Source organism: Apus apus, chromosome 1, assembly GCF_020740795.1.
Source record: "Apus apus isolate bApuApu2 chromosome 1, bApuApu2.pri.cur, whole genome shotgun sequence".
Taxonomy (NCBI): Eukaryota; Metazoa; Chordata; class Aves; order Apodiformes; family Apodidae; genus Apus; species Apus apus.
Window position 1 is genome coordinate 6991711 of NC_067282.1, and position 14711 is coordinate 7006421.

At 36.3% G+C, this 14711-nt stretch overlaps 1 protein-coding gene across 13 annotated transcripts in view; it reads left to right on the plus strand.

Annotated features, from left to right (window-relative positions):
* DLG2 (discs large MAGUK scaffold protein 2) overlaps positions 1-14711 on the plus strand; it is a 1033121-nt gene that overhangs the window by 517061 nt on the left and 501349 nt on the right. The window contains exon 1 of one of the 13 annotated variants that reach the window (XM_051620495.1): positions 1620-1789. The exons of 11 other annotated variants lie outside the window; for them this stretch is intronic. In XM_051620495.1, coding sequence (XP_051476455.1) covers positions 1712-1789 — 78 coding nt within the window. In that variant the 5' untranslated portion in view covers positions 1620-1711. Of the gene's footprint in view, positions 1-1619; positions 1790-14711 lie in introns of those variants that run through there. One more of the 13 variants, XM_051620480.1, reaches the window with a different exon arrangement.

Below are 14711 nucleotides of genomic sequence, written 5' to 3' on the forward strand. Positions count from 1 at the left end.
GGATCAACTAAATGTCTGACCTGGGAGTAATTAGAAATTATTCCCTTCCTGGAAATATCACCAGTTACCAAGTATTTTGTCAGAAGGCTTTAGATGTCAAGCAAAAAGCAAACATATACCTTGGAGTTTCCTTGACAAAAATGTCACTGTCTTAAGAATTTCAATTTAGTTAACCAAATTACCATCTTACAAATTCTTGAAGGAATTCTTTGAACTCTTTATAATCTTAACAAAGTTGAGCAGTATATGCCTTCAGGCTCAAAGCATAGGCAGTGCCATACAGCTCCAGTAACATGGGTACTCTTTTTAAGTGGGAGTGGAATATTTTCCCTCTTGAATTCATGCACCCTTGAGAAAATAGTTTCAGCCATTCTCTAAAAATCCTGGGGCAGAAAAAGTGTTTCCTTGGCCCCAAGAGCCCCATAGTAGATTGCTATGACTGTATTTCCTTTGGGGTCTGTCTATTAATTTTCATTTGCACCTTACCACAGAATAGCAGAGCAGAAATTATTCTAGCATGTGTGCATTCCAAATGAGATCCTCCACACAGGACAGCAGTGGTTCTCCCACATGTTGGTATCTCCATAATTTTAGGTAGGAGGGCAAGGGGCAGGAGGGCAAAGTGCTATCAAATACACGATAAACCCTGTAAGTTTACAGCTTTGATACTGCCTTTGGCTGGGAGGAACATCTGCTTAATCATATGTCTGGAGCCAAAAGAGTATGTTTCTGCTTATTATTTAGAGATTATAACTAGAGAGAGGTGCAGGGGTTAAAACTGAATCATGTGACAAAAGGAAAATATTATATTGCTGTTTCACTGCAAAAACAGGCATTCATAAGCACTTCTCAACTAATGAAAAATAACTTGCAATTAAAGAGGAAAAAGCAAGTTTAGATAGAGCAGAAGTTAAAGATTAATTAAAAAAAAAAAAGTCAGTTTACTATTTCTTGAGGCCATTATCAAAAAAGACCAGAAGTGGCTTAAAGAGTCTTATATCATTCAGCAAATCATGTGTGATATCTGCAAGTAAACTGAACAGCTATGATATTTTTCTGTTGCGAACTGAAACTAGGCGACACAAAGCTCTCTGAATAGATCCTATTCCACTAGAACAAAATAAAACCCATTTTCCTTCCATATCTTAATTGCACTGAAACATGGAAAACACCTGTTCCTACACCTAAACATTTAATATGCATATCTATTTTTGGCATTTCTGTGCCCTTTCCCTTTCCTGCAATGCTGTGTATCTCATATTTGAGCTGCTGCTGCTTCTGTTGCATGCTGGCAAACTGAAGAGAACCAAGGAGTTAAATTTCAGAACAGGAGAAGAGGAGGTGAGCTGTCTGCTACAGTAGTTTACTGCAGCTTCCTTTCATACTGACACATATGTAGTTTGTGGTGACAGTGCTAAAGAACTGCAGACAGGCACTTAGCAGACTGGATGTGAGCTGGATGCAAAGATGCCTCACCCTGGACTTCCTGCTGGCAGTATGTAAATATACCTGCAGACTGGCCACACTGGGTGGTGTGTTGGGTTTTTTGTTTTTTTTTTTCAGAAGGCAGCATGAGAAGACCTGACAAAGCAACAGCATAGTTGAGAGACCTTAACCAGCACTAGATTGGTATCTCAGTTGTGGGGGAAGTTTTTTTTTTTTGGCATTTTTTTGTGTGCTGCATATTCAGACTGAAATCTTCATCGCTACAATGTTTGCCTCTATCTGGTATGCCAAGAAGCTGGGACGCAGGTTTGTGCATAACGCCAGGAAAGCAAAAGCAGAGAAGGTATGTTCCTAGTGGGAATATAAAGCCTTGTGTCTCATGCAAGCTGCCTGCTGGCATTCTGTTTTGTGTCTGGTTAGCTTTTTTTAATACCCTGAAAAACAACCTATTGCTATTCATGATTTCACGCAAGAATCCCTGACTACTTTGCATATTACTTATTAAATACCAGAGAGAAGATCCTTTCAAAAGTCTTTATGTTCTCTTTTTTTTTTTCCTTTTTTTTTGTTTTTGTTTTTCAAGATAAACAGCTGTACATCTGGTATATTGTGTGTTAAGGGAGCACTCCAGTGAACTTGTTGCTGTGCTGCATCATATTTACTTGTACATTATTAGGCTCAACTATTGATTGTTTGCTGCTTGTCTATTTTTTATAGTGTAAGACCAATGAGAATGCAAATAACAGGTTAAGCATTTATAATGTCTGGGAATTTTGTTTCATGATACTTGTTGAAATTGTGCTGCAGCATGGATCCCTTTCATTTAAAAAGATTGAGGTATTTAAAAATTATCAGTAATATCTTTCAGTATTTTTCTTCTCATAAAATTTAACTATTTAACTATGTTTAACCGACTGTTTAGTAGAAATAAGATTCTTTTGCTTTCTTTCTCTGTAAGCAAAACTTCGAATTTGCAGTAGTGGTAATCGGGGGCTATCAGTTGCTTTTTATTTTAAATACAGAAGGCATTTTGGTAGCACACCTGCATTCCAGTTTTGTCTAAATTTTGTCTAAATTAACAAACAAACCATTTTCAAAATGGGATTAATTCCCATTATAAACTCATAATTATAAACTCAGCACTAGATGGGGGAAAACTTCAGTGTAATGTTATAAAGTTACCTCATTAGTCTGATAATGAGAACTTCGTTTTTTCTTGCTGTCTTTGATGTACTCAAAGAATGTATAAATGAGTTGATTTATTATTTCTTTGATATATCTTAAGCTATGAAATACTGTCAGCAATCCACTAAGTAATTATCCAGTGCTTGAATTCCTCTATAACTAGAAAAGCTTTTCACCTAAAGAAAATCATTAACAAAAATATATTGTATTTATGCTTGGGGAGGGGAGAATGGGATGAGATTTTCTTTTTTCTGCACAGTATTCGTAGTGGTTAAAAAGGTATTACGTGGTAATTTTGAAATTTAAGCATCCAAGTCACTGGGAAGTTATCCAATTAATAGTGACGTATATATTCCACACCATATACATAAGGGAAAATAGAAATGTAGGTAGCTGTACATGGGACTGTCCAACTTTCCTTGTCATTAATCACATTTCAACAAAGAGGGCATCACAGAAACTCTCCTGCTGTTTGTTTGTTGCTAAGCAGGAGGATAAAAAGTTGCAGACTGGTTCTTCTTTGGTCCTGAGGGGCTCCCTCCAGAGGAACATTTGCTTTCAGGCTTCCTCCAAGATGAAAGAGGCAGGATGAGTGGACAGATTCTGCTCCTGACACAGTGGGGCTCACTCAGCAGCTTTAAAAACAGATTTAGTGTGGGTTGTTTAACGCGTGTCTGTCTAAAGATTATTCCAATAACCTTGTAAAATTTCATAAAACAGTGCCAGATTATTCACTAAGAAAATATATTCTTCTCTATAGAGACTTGTAACATAGATTAAGAGAATGCCTCTTTTTACCTCATTTTGTTTTAAGGGTTTTTTTAATCATCTATGATGATTTCCTTATGAATCTATCATAAATGTACTTACTTGGCTTGACAGGACTTTCCAAAAAAACAAGACAACTCAGGTCCATTGTGTTCAAGCTTTGAAGCCATAGCTCATAATTTTTAGAGATTTTTTTTTTTAAATGTTTCTTGAACATGTTATTAGCATATTTGCAAGGGAATTTGATTTTTGCCAGAAGACAATAAGTATGCAGCAAAATACCTTTAAAATGTTTACTTACTGTCTTATGTAATATATAATGTTTCTTTCTTGGACCTTTATTCCACAGTCAGGGCTCACTTTTAATTATTGAATTTAATTTTTTTTTTTCCCTCCATAAATCAATTGTGTACTCCAGCAAAGGCAGAAAATCCCATTTTCTGGGATAGCAGGATGCTATTTCGATAAGTGTTATTGATGATTGGAAGCTGATCAACACTGACATCTTCAGTACAACACCTTGGTAACAGAAGAACAGAGATATGAAAATAGACCTATCAAAATGTAAATATAGATTAAACTGCATAGCTTGTTTTGGTTTTGTCTTTTTGTTGTTGTTGGTTTTTGTTTGTTGTGGGTTTTTTTGTATAATTGTTGAATAATCAAATATTATGTGGTTTTACCAATATGTATCTTTTTTCTGGAAGGATTTATTAGCTCTTTCTCGGTGTGCATGATTTGAATTAAACATTGTTCTCTTAATGTGCTTTTGAAGGTAATAGTATCCAGCAATAATATCTAATAGCCTGTGTGTGCAAGAATTTCTTGAAGTTCAGATTTGGATAGTGAGGATCAGAAGAGTATGATTCCATGAAAGAGTTTTCTATGAAGCTTAGCTGCTTTGAATGAGTACAAGACAATATTTTTTTTTAAGGAATATTTCTATTCTATTTCTAAGAAACAAAATTTTTAGGGAGTATTTCTAAGAAGCAGATTTAATTTTTCTAAGAAACAAAAATTGTCCTATTTGTTTTCTTAGGACCAGGAAGAAAATGAAAGGGGTACATGACAGAAGAGGGTTATAGCAGGGAGTCAAGTTTGCACACACAAATATGCACAACCTGGCAGAGCAGTTCCTTAAATTGTGAGAAATTTTTGCTGGAATTGTGCAGAGAGATGCCTTGAACTGGGATTTCCCAAGTGACTGTTTAAGGAAGCGGTTTCCAGGGTGCAAAAATGGAGCATGCAGTGCCAGGAAGGGCACACAAAGGCAAGAGAAGGGATGGTGCTTGGGGCAGTGCTTTGTAGGCAGGGCCAAGACAGCACTGATGTGACTCCTCTGTCTGTTCCATACCTGCATGAGGGTGTCTGGTTGTGACAGTGTGGATGGGCTTGGCTCTCAGTGTCTCCAGAGCTCCACGTCTTTTCCAAAGCTTAAGTTCCCATTTCTGAACCTCCTATCTTCCCCGTACCTCCCAGCTCTTCATCTCCCTATACCCACATATGGCAGTCCCTGCTTTGGGAGAGCTGACATAAAAATTTCCTCAAAATGGGTGGGACCTGCTTGCTCTTGAAACTGTGAGTCCTCCAGAATTGCGGCCCAAGGACTAGGGGCTCTCAGGAGCCAGAACTTGGCCTGTGCTGGGGCTTGGTGAAAGGGAAAGGGTAAAGGCTGAGTGGCAGAGTTGTGACACCAAAGGCAGGAGGTGGACCTGGTTTCCCTAAGACCTGTGGCAGCTCCTGGGCTGGTTTTCTTACCTCCCTAACCAGTATCAGTCTGGTTGTCTTGGCTTGATTACTGGTGTTACTCTTACCCTGAAGTAGTGAGATATTTAGTGTATAGGGAATGTTGCCACTAATATCGCCTGAAAACAACTGAACTTTTTTCAAGGCAGCTTTGTTCTTACCTGTTTTATTAAAGTTACTAAAATGCTTTGTCACATGAAGGGAGAGTAAACATGATCATTTGAACATGGAAACTAGAATAACTTGGCAAAGTCTGATTGATGTCTTGAATTTTTCTCATTAAGCCACAATCAAGCAGAAATCAAGAGATGTTAACTGCATGGGGTTATGCTGTAAAAATAAGTACTCTAAATGATTGGAAAAGGTGCAGGAAAGTAACTGAGCAATTAATCATGGTGATCTGAGAGGGTGAGCTAAAGCAGTGTGAAAAGAGCTTCCAAAAATGCTTTACTATGCTGGTGGAATTTGGGTTTCAAAGTTTAATATAAAAAATGTGGAAAGTCACCGTATCGTTTTGTTTCAATGGGGAAGTTGAATAGTGTTTTTATTGGTTGTGAAGTGGTTTCAACCATGAGAAACAAATTATAAACAGTTAGAATTAGTCATGTTGTTGATTTTTTCGTCTGAAGATAAAAATCACATTAAAAGGAGGTCTCTCCTTGTGCGTTGTTCTTGGGAGCAAAACAACAAGATTCATATAAAGTGTTTAAATGAGTTGACTTGCACCTTCTTCTCACAGAATAACATTGTTAGAATTCTCTTTTTAGCTTTTAGATACCAAAGTGCTCTTCTATTGCTACCACTTCTAAGAACTGATGCCCTGTATTTGAAAATATAGGGTTTACCCCTGAAGCTTTAGTTTAGCATTCCACTTAATTTTATAATTTAAGATAGAAGCAAATTCACTTTTGAAAATAAGTGTATATATGATGCTAAAAATAGCATGCATTTTGTGGACTATCAATTGTAAATAAAAAAAAAAGGGTCACTGATAAGCAATATTCACAGACTGAGCAGTATAATTTTAAATGAGTAGGTTTAAATATCAAGTAGTGCAGACTAGATAAGTAGAACATAGTCCAGTAGACAGCTTTTCACTCTGTGTGCCTTAGAGTAATTTTGAGTATCCTTGGTAGACTGTCAGCCTACATTGAAATATTTGCAAGGAGAAAGGAAAATTTGCCTTAAGAAGTTAAAAAAACTGGGATGTGTAACAAAACAAACAAACAAAAGCCTGTAAATTCAGTCATATTTAATCATTTTTCAGACAGTGTCCTGGCAATAGCAATAATTAACTCTTCATGTCAGTATGACAGTTGATATCTAGATCATTCTCATATCTGTGTTTCAGTGTAGCTAATTGCAGAATAGGCTGTTCTTGTTTCATTTTTACTTTGTTTACAAGTATCTGCCCAGCAATCTAACTTGAAAGAGATAAGCAGTTCACTTGAAACAGTAATTACGCACAACACTGAATAGAAACTATGTGATTAAGAAACCATAATACCAGATAAACACATTTTTCCTTATATTGTTTTAGACGCATGTACTTAATTCTGAACAAGATAAACTCTCTTTTTCCATCAATGTTTGCATGTGTACCTTAGATTTCTTAACAAGTGCTCTCCTTCAAACCAGAGCTAATCAAACTATTTCCAGTCTGCTGGGGTTGCAATAAAGTGATAAAACTTGCAGGTCTAGTTTTTGCCTTGGCTAAAGGTGAAAGGGCTGCTTCTCTAAGGGACATCTTCTGTGGCTGCCAGATGCTTATAAAGGCAGGGGGGATAGATTTACTTGCATTTGGGCAAAGGAGGGACCACGTTGACCAGATTCAATGGGATGACAAAAGTGCATCACTTTTTGTAGAACTACCTGTTTGAACAGACACCAGCACTACCTCAGACCCCTGGAGGAATCTTTTCAAATTGACTTTTTAAGTGCTCTATTATACAGTTTTATGGAGAGATGTTACCTTTTCACACAGAACTGTGTGAAGCAAAGTATTCAAGTGTTCCTATATCCAGAGCTTGTGCCTTCTGCTGTAGCACAGTCAGAATTCTAAGACATTTGCTTGCATTGTGACTTAATCCAGAAACATATAGCTACTCAGCTCCTTCTCCCACTTTTTAAAATTTGCTTTTGCTTGTAATCCCATATACATCATTATTAACATAACAGTAGAGATAAATGGCTTAAGTAGAGATTTATGTTGCTTATAACTCACTTGCCTCTCACAATCGCCATAATAATAATAAAAAATAAATTCATTTTGAAAAAATGCAAGAGTGATGATTTAAAATAAGACACTGATCAACAGTAAACTACTGAAGTTAATCCTTTGCAATCTTTTCTTTCAAAGCAATCTTTTTCTTTTTTTTTCACCTGTGAGGGATTTTGCTCTTGTTTTGCTCACCCATTCCTTCTGCATAGGCTCAGCACCTACCTGTAGCATTAATGAACAAGAAGGGAAACTCCCATTTTAAATTAGCTTTTGTTCATTGAAGAAATATCTGTTATTCAGCTATAGGTGAATTCTCTGTAAAGAACAGAATATCGTCTCTCTTTTACTCCAATTTAATCTAAGAGGACTTTAAATTAATCTTAGCTGGATGCCATATATTGGTGGTACCTTTCCCCCCGTTTGTTGTCATTCTGCCATACACTCGTGGATGTATTGGCCTGCCAGGTACAACAAGGTCTTTAGTTCATAATCCAGAGGTGCCCACAGCATGTCACTTGAAACAGTTTTCCTTGCTGATTTAGTCACTGTTGTGATCATTTTAGAAACAGGTTAAGTAACTTTTCCAGTTAAATTTCACCATGTTTGCTTAAACACAAAACCAAGACAGACAGGACGACATTTTGAAAACAACTGCCACACTGATGATTGCATTAATTGCAACTCTGAGTGCTCATGCTGTGACTCAAATGGAATCAGTTTGGACCTGCTTCTGATGAATAAATGGGGTTATTATCATAGGCTACAAGCTACTCTGGTTTTGCAAAGAGTGTTTTTTTTCTCCATTTCTCTTTTCTTTTTTTCGTTCAATAAATAATTTGTAATTCTGTCCTTGTTTGTTGTTTTTTTTTAAATAAAAAAGTAGTTTTTCTACTGTATTTGAAACTTTAGTTGGATTTTCTGCACTTTATCTACATTGCATATCATGTTCTGTTAAATCCCAGTGTGGTGAATATAATATTTAATTTGTAAGGCTCTCATTATTTCAATGGAATTGTTTTATTTCTTTGCATATTTTTATGCAGCATTCAAGTACATTATGAAAATGGCTCATGTGATGTACAAGTGTGGTTTTCTTTTAATTTTTTTTTTTTTGCATTCCTTGTCTCTCTCTCCTGCATGTGCAATTCAAAGCAGTACATAATAAAATAGTTGCTTGATTTGCATTCTGAACTGCATTTGGCATCACTTGCTATGTTTGCAAATAGAGACCAGTTTCAAACACTGACAAGAAACAATCTGTCCTTTGGCATTAGAGTTCCTGGAGAAAACTGAGATAAGAATTCTTTTCCTACTTCCTAAGGAATATTATCAAATTATACTTTACATGTTTTAATATACTATACGGGCCATTACAGCTTGTGTATTCATAACTAGCTCCCACTGGAAGGCACCGTGACAAAGATGTGTGCGTGCAAAACAACTTTAGAAGAATTTAGAATTATTGTCATGTAATATGATTCTGAAGACTGTTTATAAAATCATAAAATCATTAAGGTTGGAAGGGACCTTAAAGATCATCAAGTTCCAAGCCCCCTGCCATGAGCAGGGAACCCGACCACTAGATCAGGTTGCACAAAACCTCATCCAGTCTGGCCTTAAAAACCTCCAGGGATGGGGCATCAACAACCTCCCTGGGCAACCCATTCCAGTTCCTCACCACCCTTAGAGTGAAGAATTTCTTCCTAATTTTAAAGGAGGCTCATCTTTTTTATGGTGCAAAAAAATTTATCTGCCATACACTACTTAAAATGTTGATGCATGTCAGGGAAAGCTTGGTTGTAGCTTTAATATATGTTAACAGCTTCAGATGAGCAATTTGAAGAAACAAGGGATTAGCTAGATGTGCAGTTTGTGCAGTATGAGATTTTTTACCACCTGAAAGGAGGCCCAAATGCCATGTGAAGCATTCACAAACTGTGCTGAAGACTAAAAGTCTCTTCTTCACAACAGCTTACGTATAACTCAGAAAACAGCAGAACAAGGTTCTGCACATTTCCCACCCCCCACATTGCAAGTCTCTCCAGAAATAACAGCCTTTAGATACAGAGAAATTATGTGAAGCTACACAGCTTGCACAAATCTTCACTCTTCTGAGGTGACCAGTGATGATACCAGCATCTTGCTGAGTGACTCAGTTATCCTATCAGATAACCAATTAATTAATCTTAGCCAGTAATAACTAGTCTGAGACTATCATGTACGTTTCATTAAGTTTGGGAGTGAAATAACTTTGCCATTATTAAACTGGAATTGGAGTTGAACATCAAACTTGGCATGAAAATCCTGTATTTCTGTCCTTGACTAAGACTTTTTTCAATTTGCTTCCATCTTCCATTAAGTTCTTCTTCCATATTCTGTGTAACCTTGGTGATAACAGTGATATCACTCTTACAAAGTTTACCTTTCAAGTTACCTTGAGAAGCCAGGTCATATCATTAGGATAATGTACTAGATGCTCAAGTGTAATGAGAGGCCAACTACCAAGTGTGTATTTTTTATTCTGTTTAGTGTCTTGAATAGCACACAATTAAAAAAAATCTATGACATAATCTTTAGCCCTGAGACATAAGGAAGATGTAGAAAAATGTGGTTTACTCATTTTCTAAATATGATACTGTTTTCCAGTTAGCTGATGAGTTCTGTATACATAGCTGTGGTTTTCTTTGCTGACAACTTTTCTAAAGATTTTAGGTGAATTATTCTTGACAAGACTGTCATGTACTTTCATAAGGTAGCAAGAAGGTCAGGGCATTCTATGTTATTAATAAAGACAGATGGACAGTTAAAAAGTACCAATTTGCTGTTTTGAAATAGATGTTCAAGATTAAATGAAAGTGTTCTTGTTGCAACTTGTTGTTTTCAGGGCTATACTTGTAACCTTATCATTGTTTTGTTTGGTGTAATATTCCATTGAATGAGCCTTCTCTCAAAATGAGGCACACATTTATTGTTCTTAACTTCCTCCAGCCTATCTTGCTCTGCTCTCTCCATTCCACAGTTTCATCTTTGCTCACATAAGGGTGAAATATGCCCTTGCCTCTGAAATATGACCTCCTCTGAAAGCCAAGTTATTTGAGTTAGAGAAAACAGGAGTAGTTTAAATAGGAAAAAAAAAAAGAAAATCCCTCATTGTCCATTGTCCTATACATTAAAGAACTGAAATATTCAGCTGCATTTATCGACACAAGAATATCTGTTTGAAAGCTCACCTTAAATAGATATGCTGCATATCATCATTTGCTGTTCAGGTTCAGCACTGGGAATCACAGAATCACTTAGGTTGGAAAAGACCTTCAAGATCATCAAGTCCAACCATTTCCAGACAGGTTTGGAATGTCTCCAGAGAAGAAGACTCCAAAACCTCTCTGGGCAGCCTGGCCCAGTGCTCTGTTACCCCCACAGTAAAATTTTTCTTTATGTTTAGCTTGAACCTCCCATGGTCCAGTTTGTGACCATTGCTCCTTGTCCTGTCACTGAGCAACACTGAGAAGATTCTGGCCCCGTCCTCCTGATACTCCTGATATTGATCAGCATTGATTAGATCCCCCATAAGTCTTCCTCCTCCTCTCCAGCTGCAAGTGTATATGCATGTTGAGAAGGTCTGTGTGCAACCTCCTCAATTATTTATGAGCCGAAATTTTTCATATAAATCTGGATGTATATGTACAATAGCATTTTAAAAACTGTACCTAGGAGGTTTTCAAAACTGAATCTGAAACAAAGAATTGTGTAGATGTGCACAAGAAAGTTAAAATACCACTATTTTAATTAGAGATGGTGCTGTTAGCAAGGAAGGCATTGAATCAAGACTATTACATTGGAAATGCAAAAAATAAGATGCTGTAAAGAATATTGTTCTTTTTTCCTCCAAATTCTATTTATTTCAACTGGCATATGAAGTGCATTGTCTTTGCAATTAATTTAAAATGCCATTTAAGAAATATTTCTGTTGAAAGTACTGCAGGGAACAGACCTATCAGTAAATAGCCAACTGGATAGCCAACTACATGATTCTTCACTTAACTGGTAAGGGCTAAACCCACAAAAGGGAACATTTTTTCCTCCCACTTGTTTTAGAAATGTATCACTGCTGCCCACAATACAGTTAAGACTTTCCTAGTTTAAAAGATTGTTTAATTTCGGCAGAGCACCTTCAGGTTTGCTACCATTTGTAATTAAATATTTAATTGTGTAGTAAATTAAGCATGTCATGATCTCTGCAAAGTAGTTCTCCGTTTACTGCTGCATAAATGTTTTACAAGCTGCTGTATTGTTTCTAGTAAATTAATAATGAAGATTTAGATTTTAACTGATTAATAATCTAATTTACTATTTAGGAGGAATCTAATTTAGAACTGGAGACAAAATTGAGGTAAACATCTTTGGCAGTGATCCCAAGTCTTTGACAAAGTCACCAAATGATAAGGAAAAAACGAATCAGAGTAAAATATGTTAAAAGACTGGGTTTTCCAGGAGAAGAAGCACTTCCCTATGAAAACAAAAAATGCTTTCTAAACTGCAGTGTACTTGCACTTGACTTTTCCTGTCATATCACAAATCTTCAATACAAATTTTATACAGCAAATTGCCAGGAATTTCTAAGGTAAAGAAATATTAATTTGACATAAGCAAAGAACTGCCTAAACTACCAGGCTTAAAGGAAGTCTATGGTGACATTGTAGAAATATTGTAATACTCCACAGAATATTACTTCATTTTCTGGTGCCTGTAGAACAACAACAACAACAAAAAAATACATTAGGAAATCTTCAAAAGTAGAATGGTCTAAATAAGTCACTGTGAGTTGGGATGGGAAAAGCTGAACACAGCAAAATTAGGGTTGTGGATACCTGGTCTGTCATAATTAATTAATTGTGAAAATACAGGAATGAGCATGCTGCTGAAAACTTGGCATTTTCTAAAAAGCAGTGAAGTGGCTCGGGCAGATCAAGTTTCATGTCAAAGGAAGGCACAGTGTGCAGAGGAAGGAAAACTGAGAATCAAAAATGGCTAATAAGAAGAAATGCCTCACATCCTGCTCTTCCTTTCCAACCTGAGGGCCTGAAGGTTGGGCTTTTGCAATTATACAATTATAGGATCTGTGAGCCTCTCATTTGAAGAGGCTTCTCTAATGTTCTTTGGGATGTACAGCCATGGCTTCGATATATGCAGCAGTACATTTAATAGTTAAAGGTCTGACTTCAGGTAGTATCTATAATTATAGTCAACACTTCATAGCTTCAGCTGATTTCTTCCTGATGTTGAGATGAAATTCTTCACTGAGAACAACTGGCAGTAAATGTGCAGATTTTACTTCTTGCATCTACCATTTTTCATTTCGTATTTTTCCAGGATATTTTCCTGTCAGTAGTTCTCTTTTGACAGTAGTCCTCTGCTTTTAGGAAGTGGAAGATTAATCCAAGAGCTGAAATACTTTGGTTTAATTTGGGATGTGCTTGTGAAATGTTTATATTTCAGAGGATTCCTCTGGATTCATCCAATAGTCTTGTTTGGCCATTCTTTTGTTATGATCTAATTAAAAGTCAAAATTTGGCTTCATCACAAATCTTCTGGTAAGAATGTGGAGTGGAAATACCATGGTTTGTCAAGGATCAGAACCTCTCCTGCTGTTTTTCTTTGTACAAATAGGTCATATTTATTGAGTGGAGAGCAGATTATTTTAATTGACGTAATTAAATTTCTTGTGATTATCGTAGGCTTGAAAATGCATTTTGCTCTTCTCCAATTATGGCGTTTTCTCTGATAGAGCTGAACATGCTGTGTGTAATAATGAAGGTGGCTTTGGAAGGACTTAATGTATATAATTGGAAACTAAGATGAGGTAGTCTTGTATCAGCAGGAGGGTAGGAGAGCTGGGTTGTATAATTGAAGTGCAGTGTAATGGGATTACCTACAATTTTTAAACATTGCCTTCATTAAGAAAAATAATAAGCATATTTATTAGGTATAGTCTCTGCTTGGGACAATATTTTTTATTATGAAAATGCTTTCGTAATTACGCTTGGGTAAAAAAATATATTGAATATACTACATCAGTTTCTGGAAAATGCTTTTGTGCATAAAATTTTACTAAAATATAAAGAGCTTTCCCAGCAGAGGCAGTTAGCCAGATATTAGTATAGCTCACATCTAGAATTCACTGTAAATTTTTCTATGTGTTTTCAATTTAGTCAAGGTCAAATCAAAGGAGAAGTCCCCTTCAAATACACTTAAAAGATTTCTCTTTATGAAAGCTTTTGTTGATTCTACTGTTTCTCATCATTTTACTTGGTGGAAATAAAGGCTAGATTTTTTTTTTTTTTTTTTTTTTTTTCTTGCTGAAAATAGGGAAGTATGATCTTTTAGGAACGACGGGATGGGTGTCTATGACCCAAATTTTGCAGGCGGCCACATAAAATTCTCCTAGGAGTTCTTCTTGTCCTTAAATATGCATCTGTGAAAATCTGCTGTAATAGTAGAAAATATTTTCAAACTGTTTAACGCATTTTAGATGTGATTGCTGTGCTAGTGCTTGGGATATAACACCGTGTTCCCTCTGGACTTTTTTTTATTTCTTTTCATTATCAATTTTGATATTTCTTTTCAGAAAAGCACTAACTTAAAGTGTGTTGCTACTTTTCTTAATTAAAGCTTATACTGAAAAGTATTCCCTTCAACAAGATTTCCAAACCCTCATAGATTACTTCCAGGAGTTCTGATATGGTGGTGCCTAGAACATGTCATCCATTGGGCCACAAGATATTTCTTTTTCTAAAGGATATGTATGGAGCAGGATTTGCCTATCCTGCAAGTATACGTCTGAGATTAAAAGTTTCTTCTCTCATACTGTTCATATATAAAAATGTTTTTTCTTAATTTAGAGAGAGAAGGCTGACAAGGGTATGTTAGCGTATGTTAAGACTAAATGGATAAGGAAGTGCTAAAACTGAGAGAGAAAGAGGGAAAAAGTTAGTTTTGAAAGTTCTGAGATACTGCAGTTTGAATTTCATTATTTTTGCTTTGAACAAGGTGAATGGAAGCAGGATGGACAAAAAAAGAAATCACAGAATAATAATACAGATGAGATTGGAAGGGAGCCCTGGAGATCATCTAGTACAACCATGTGATCAAAGCAGGTTGCTGAGGACAAGATGGAGACTCTACAACTTCTCTGGGCAACCTGTTCCAGTGTCTCACAGAATCACAGAATTGTCAGTTAGAAGGGACCTCTAGAGATCATCCAGTCCAAATTATCTGCTAAAGCAGGATTGCCTGGAGCACATTACCCAGAACTGCATCCAGAGGAGTCTTGAATATCTCCAAA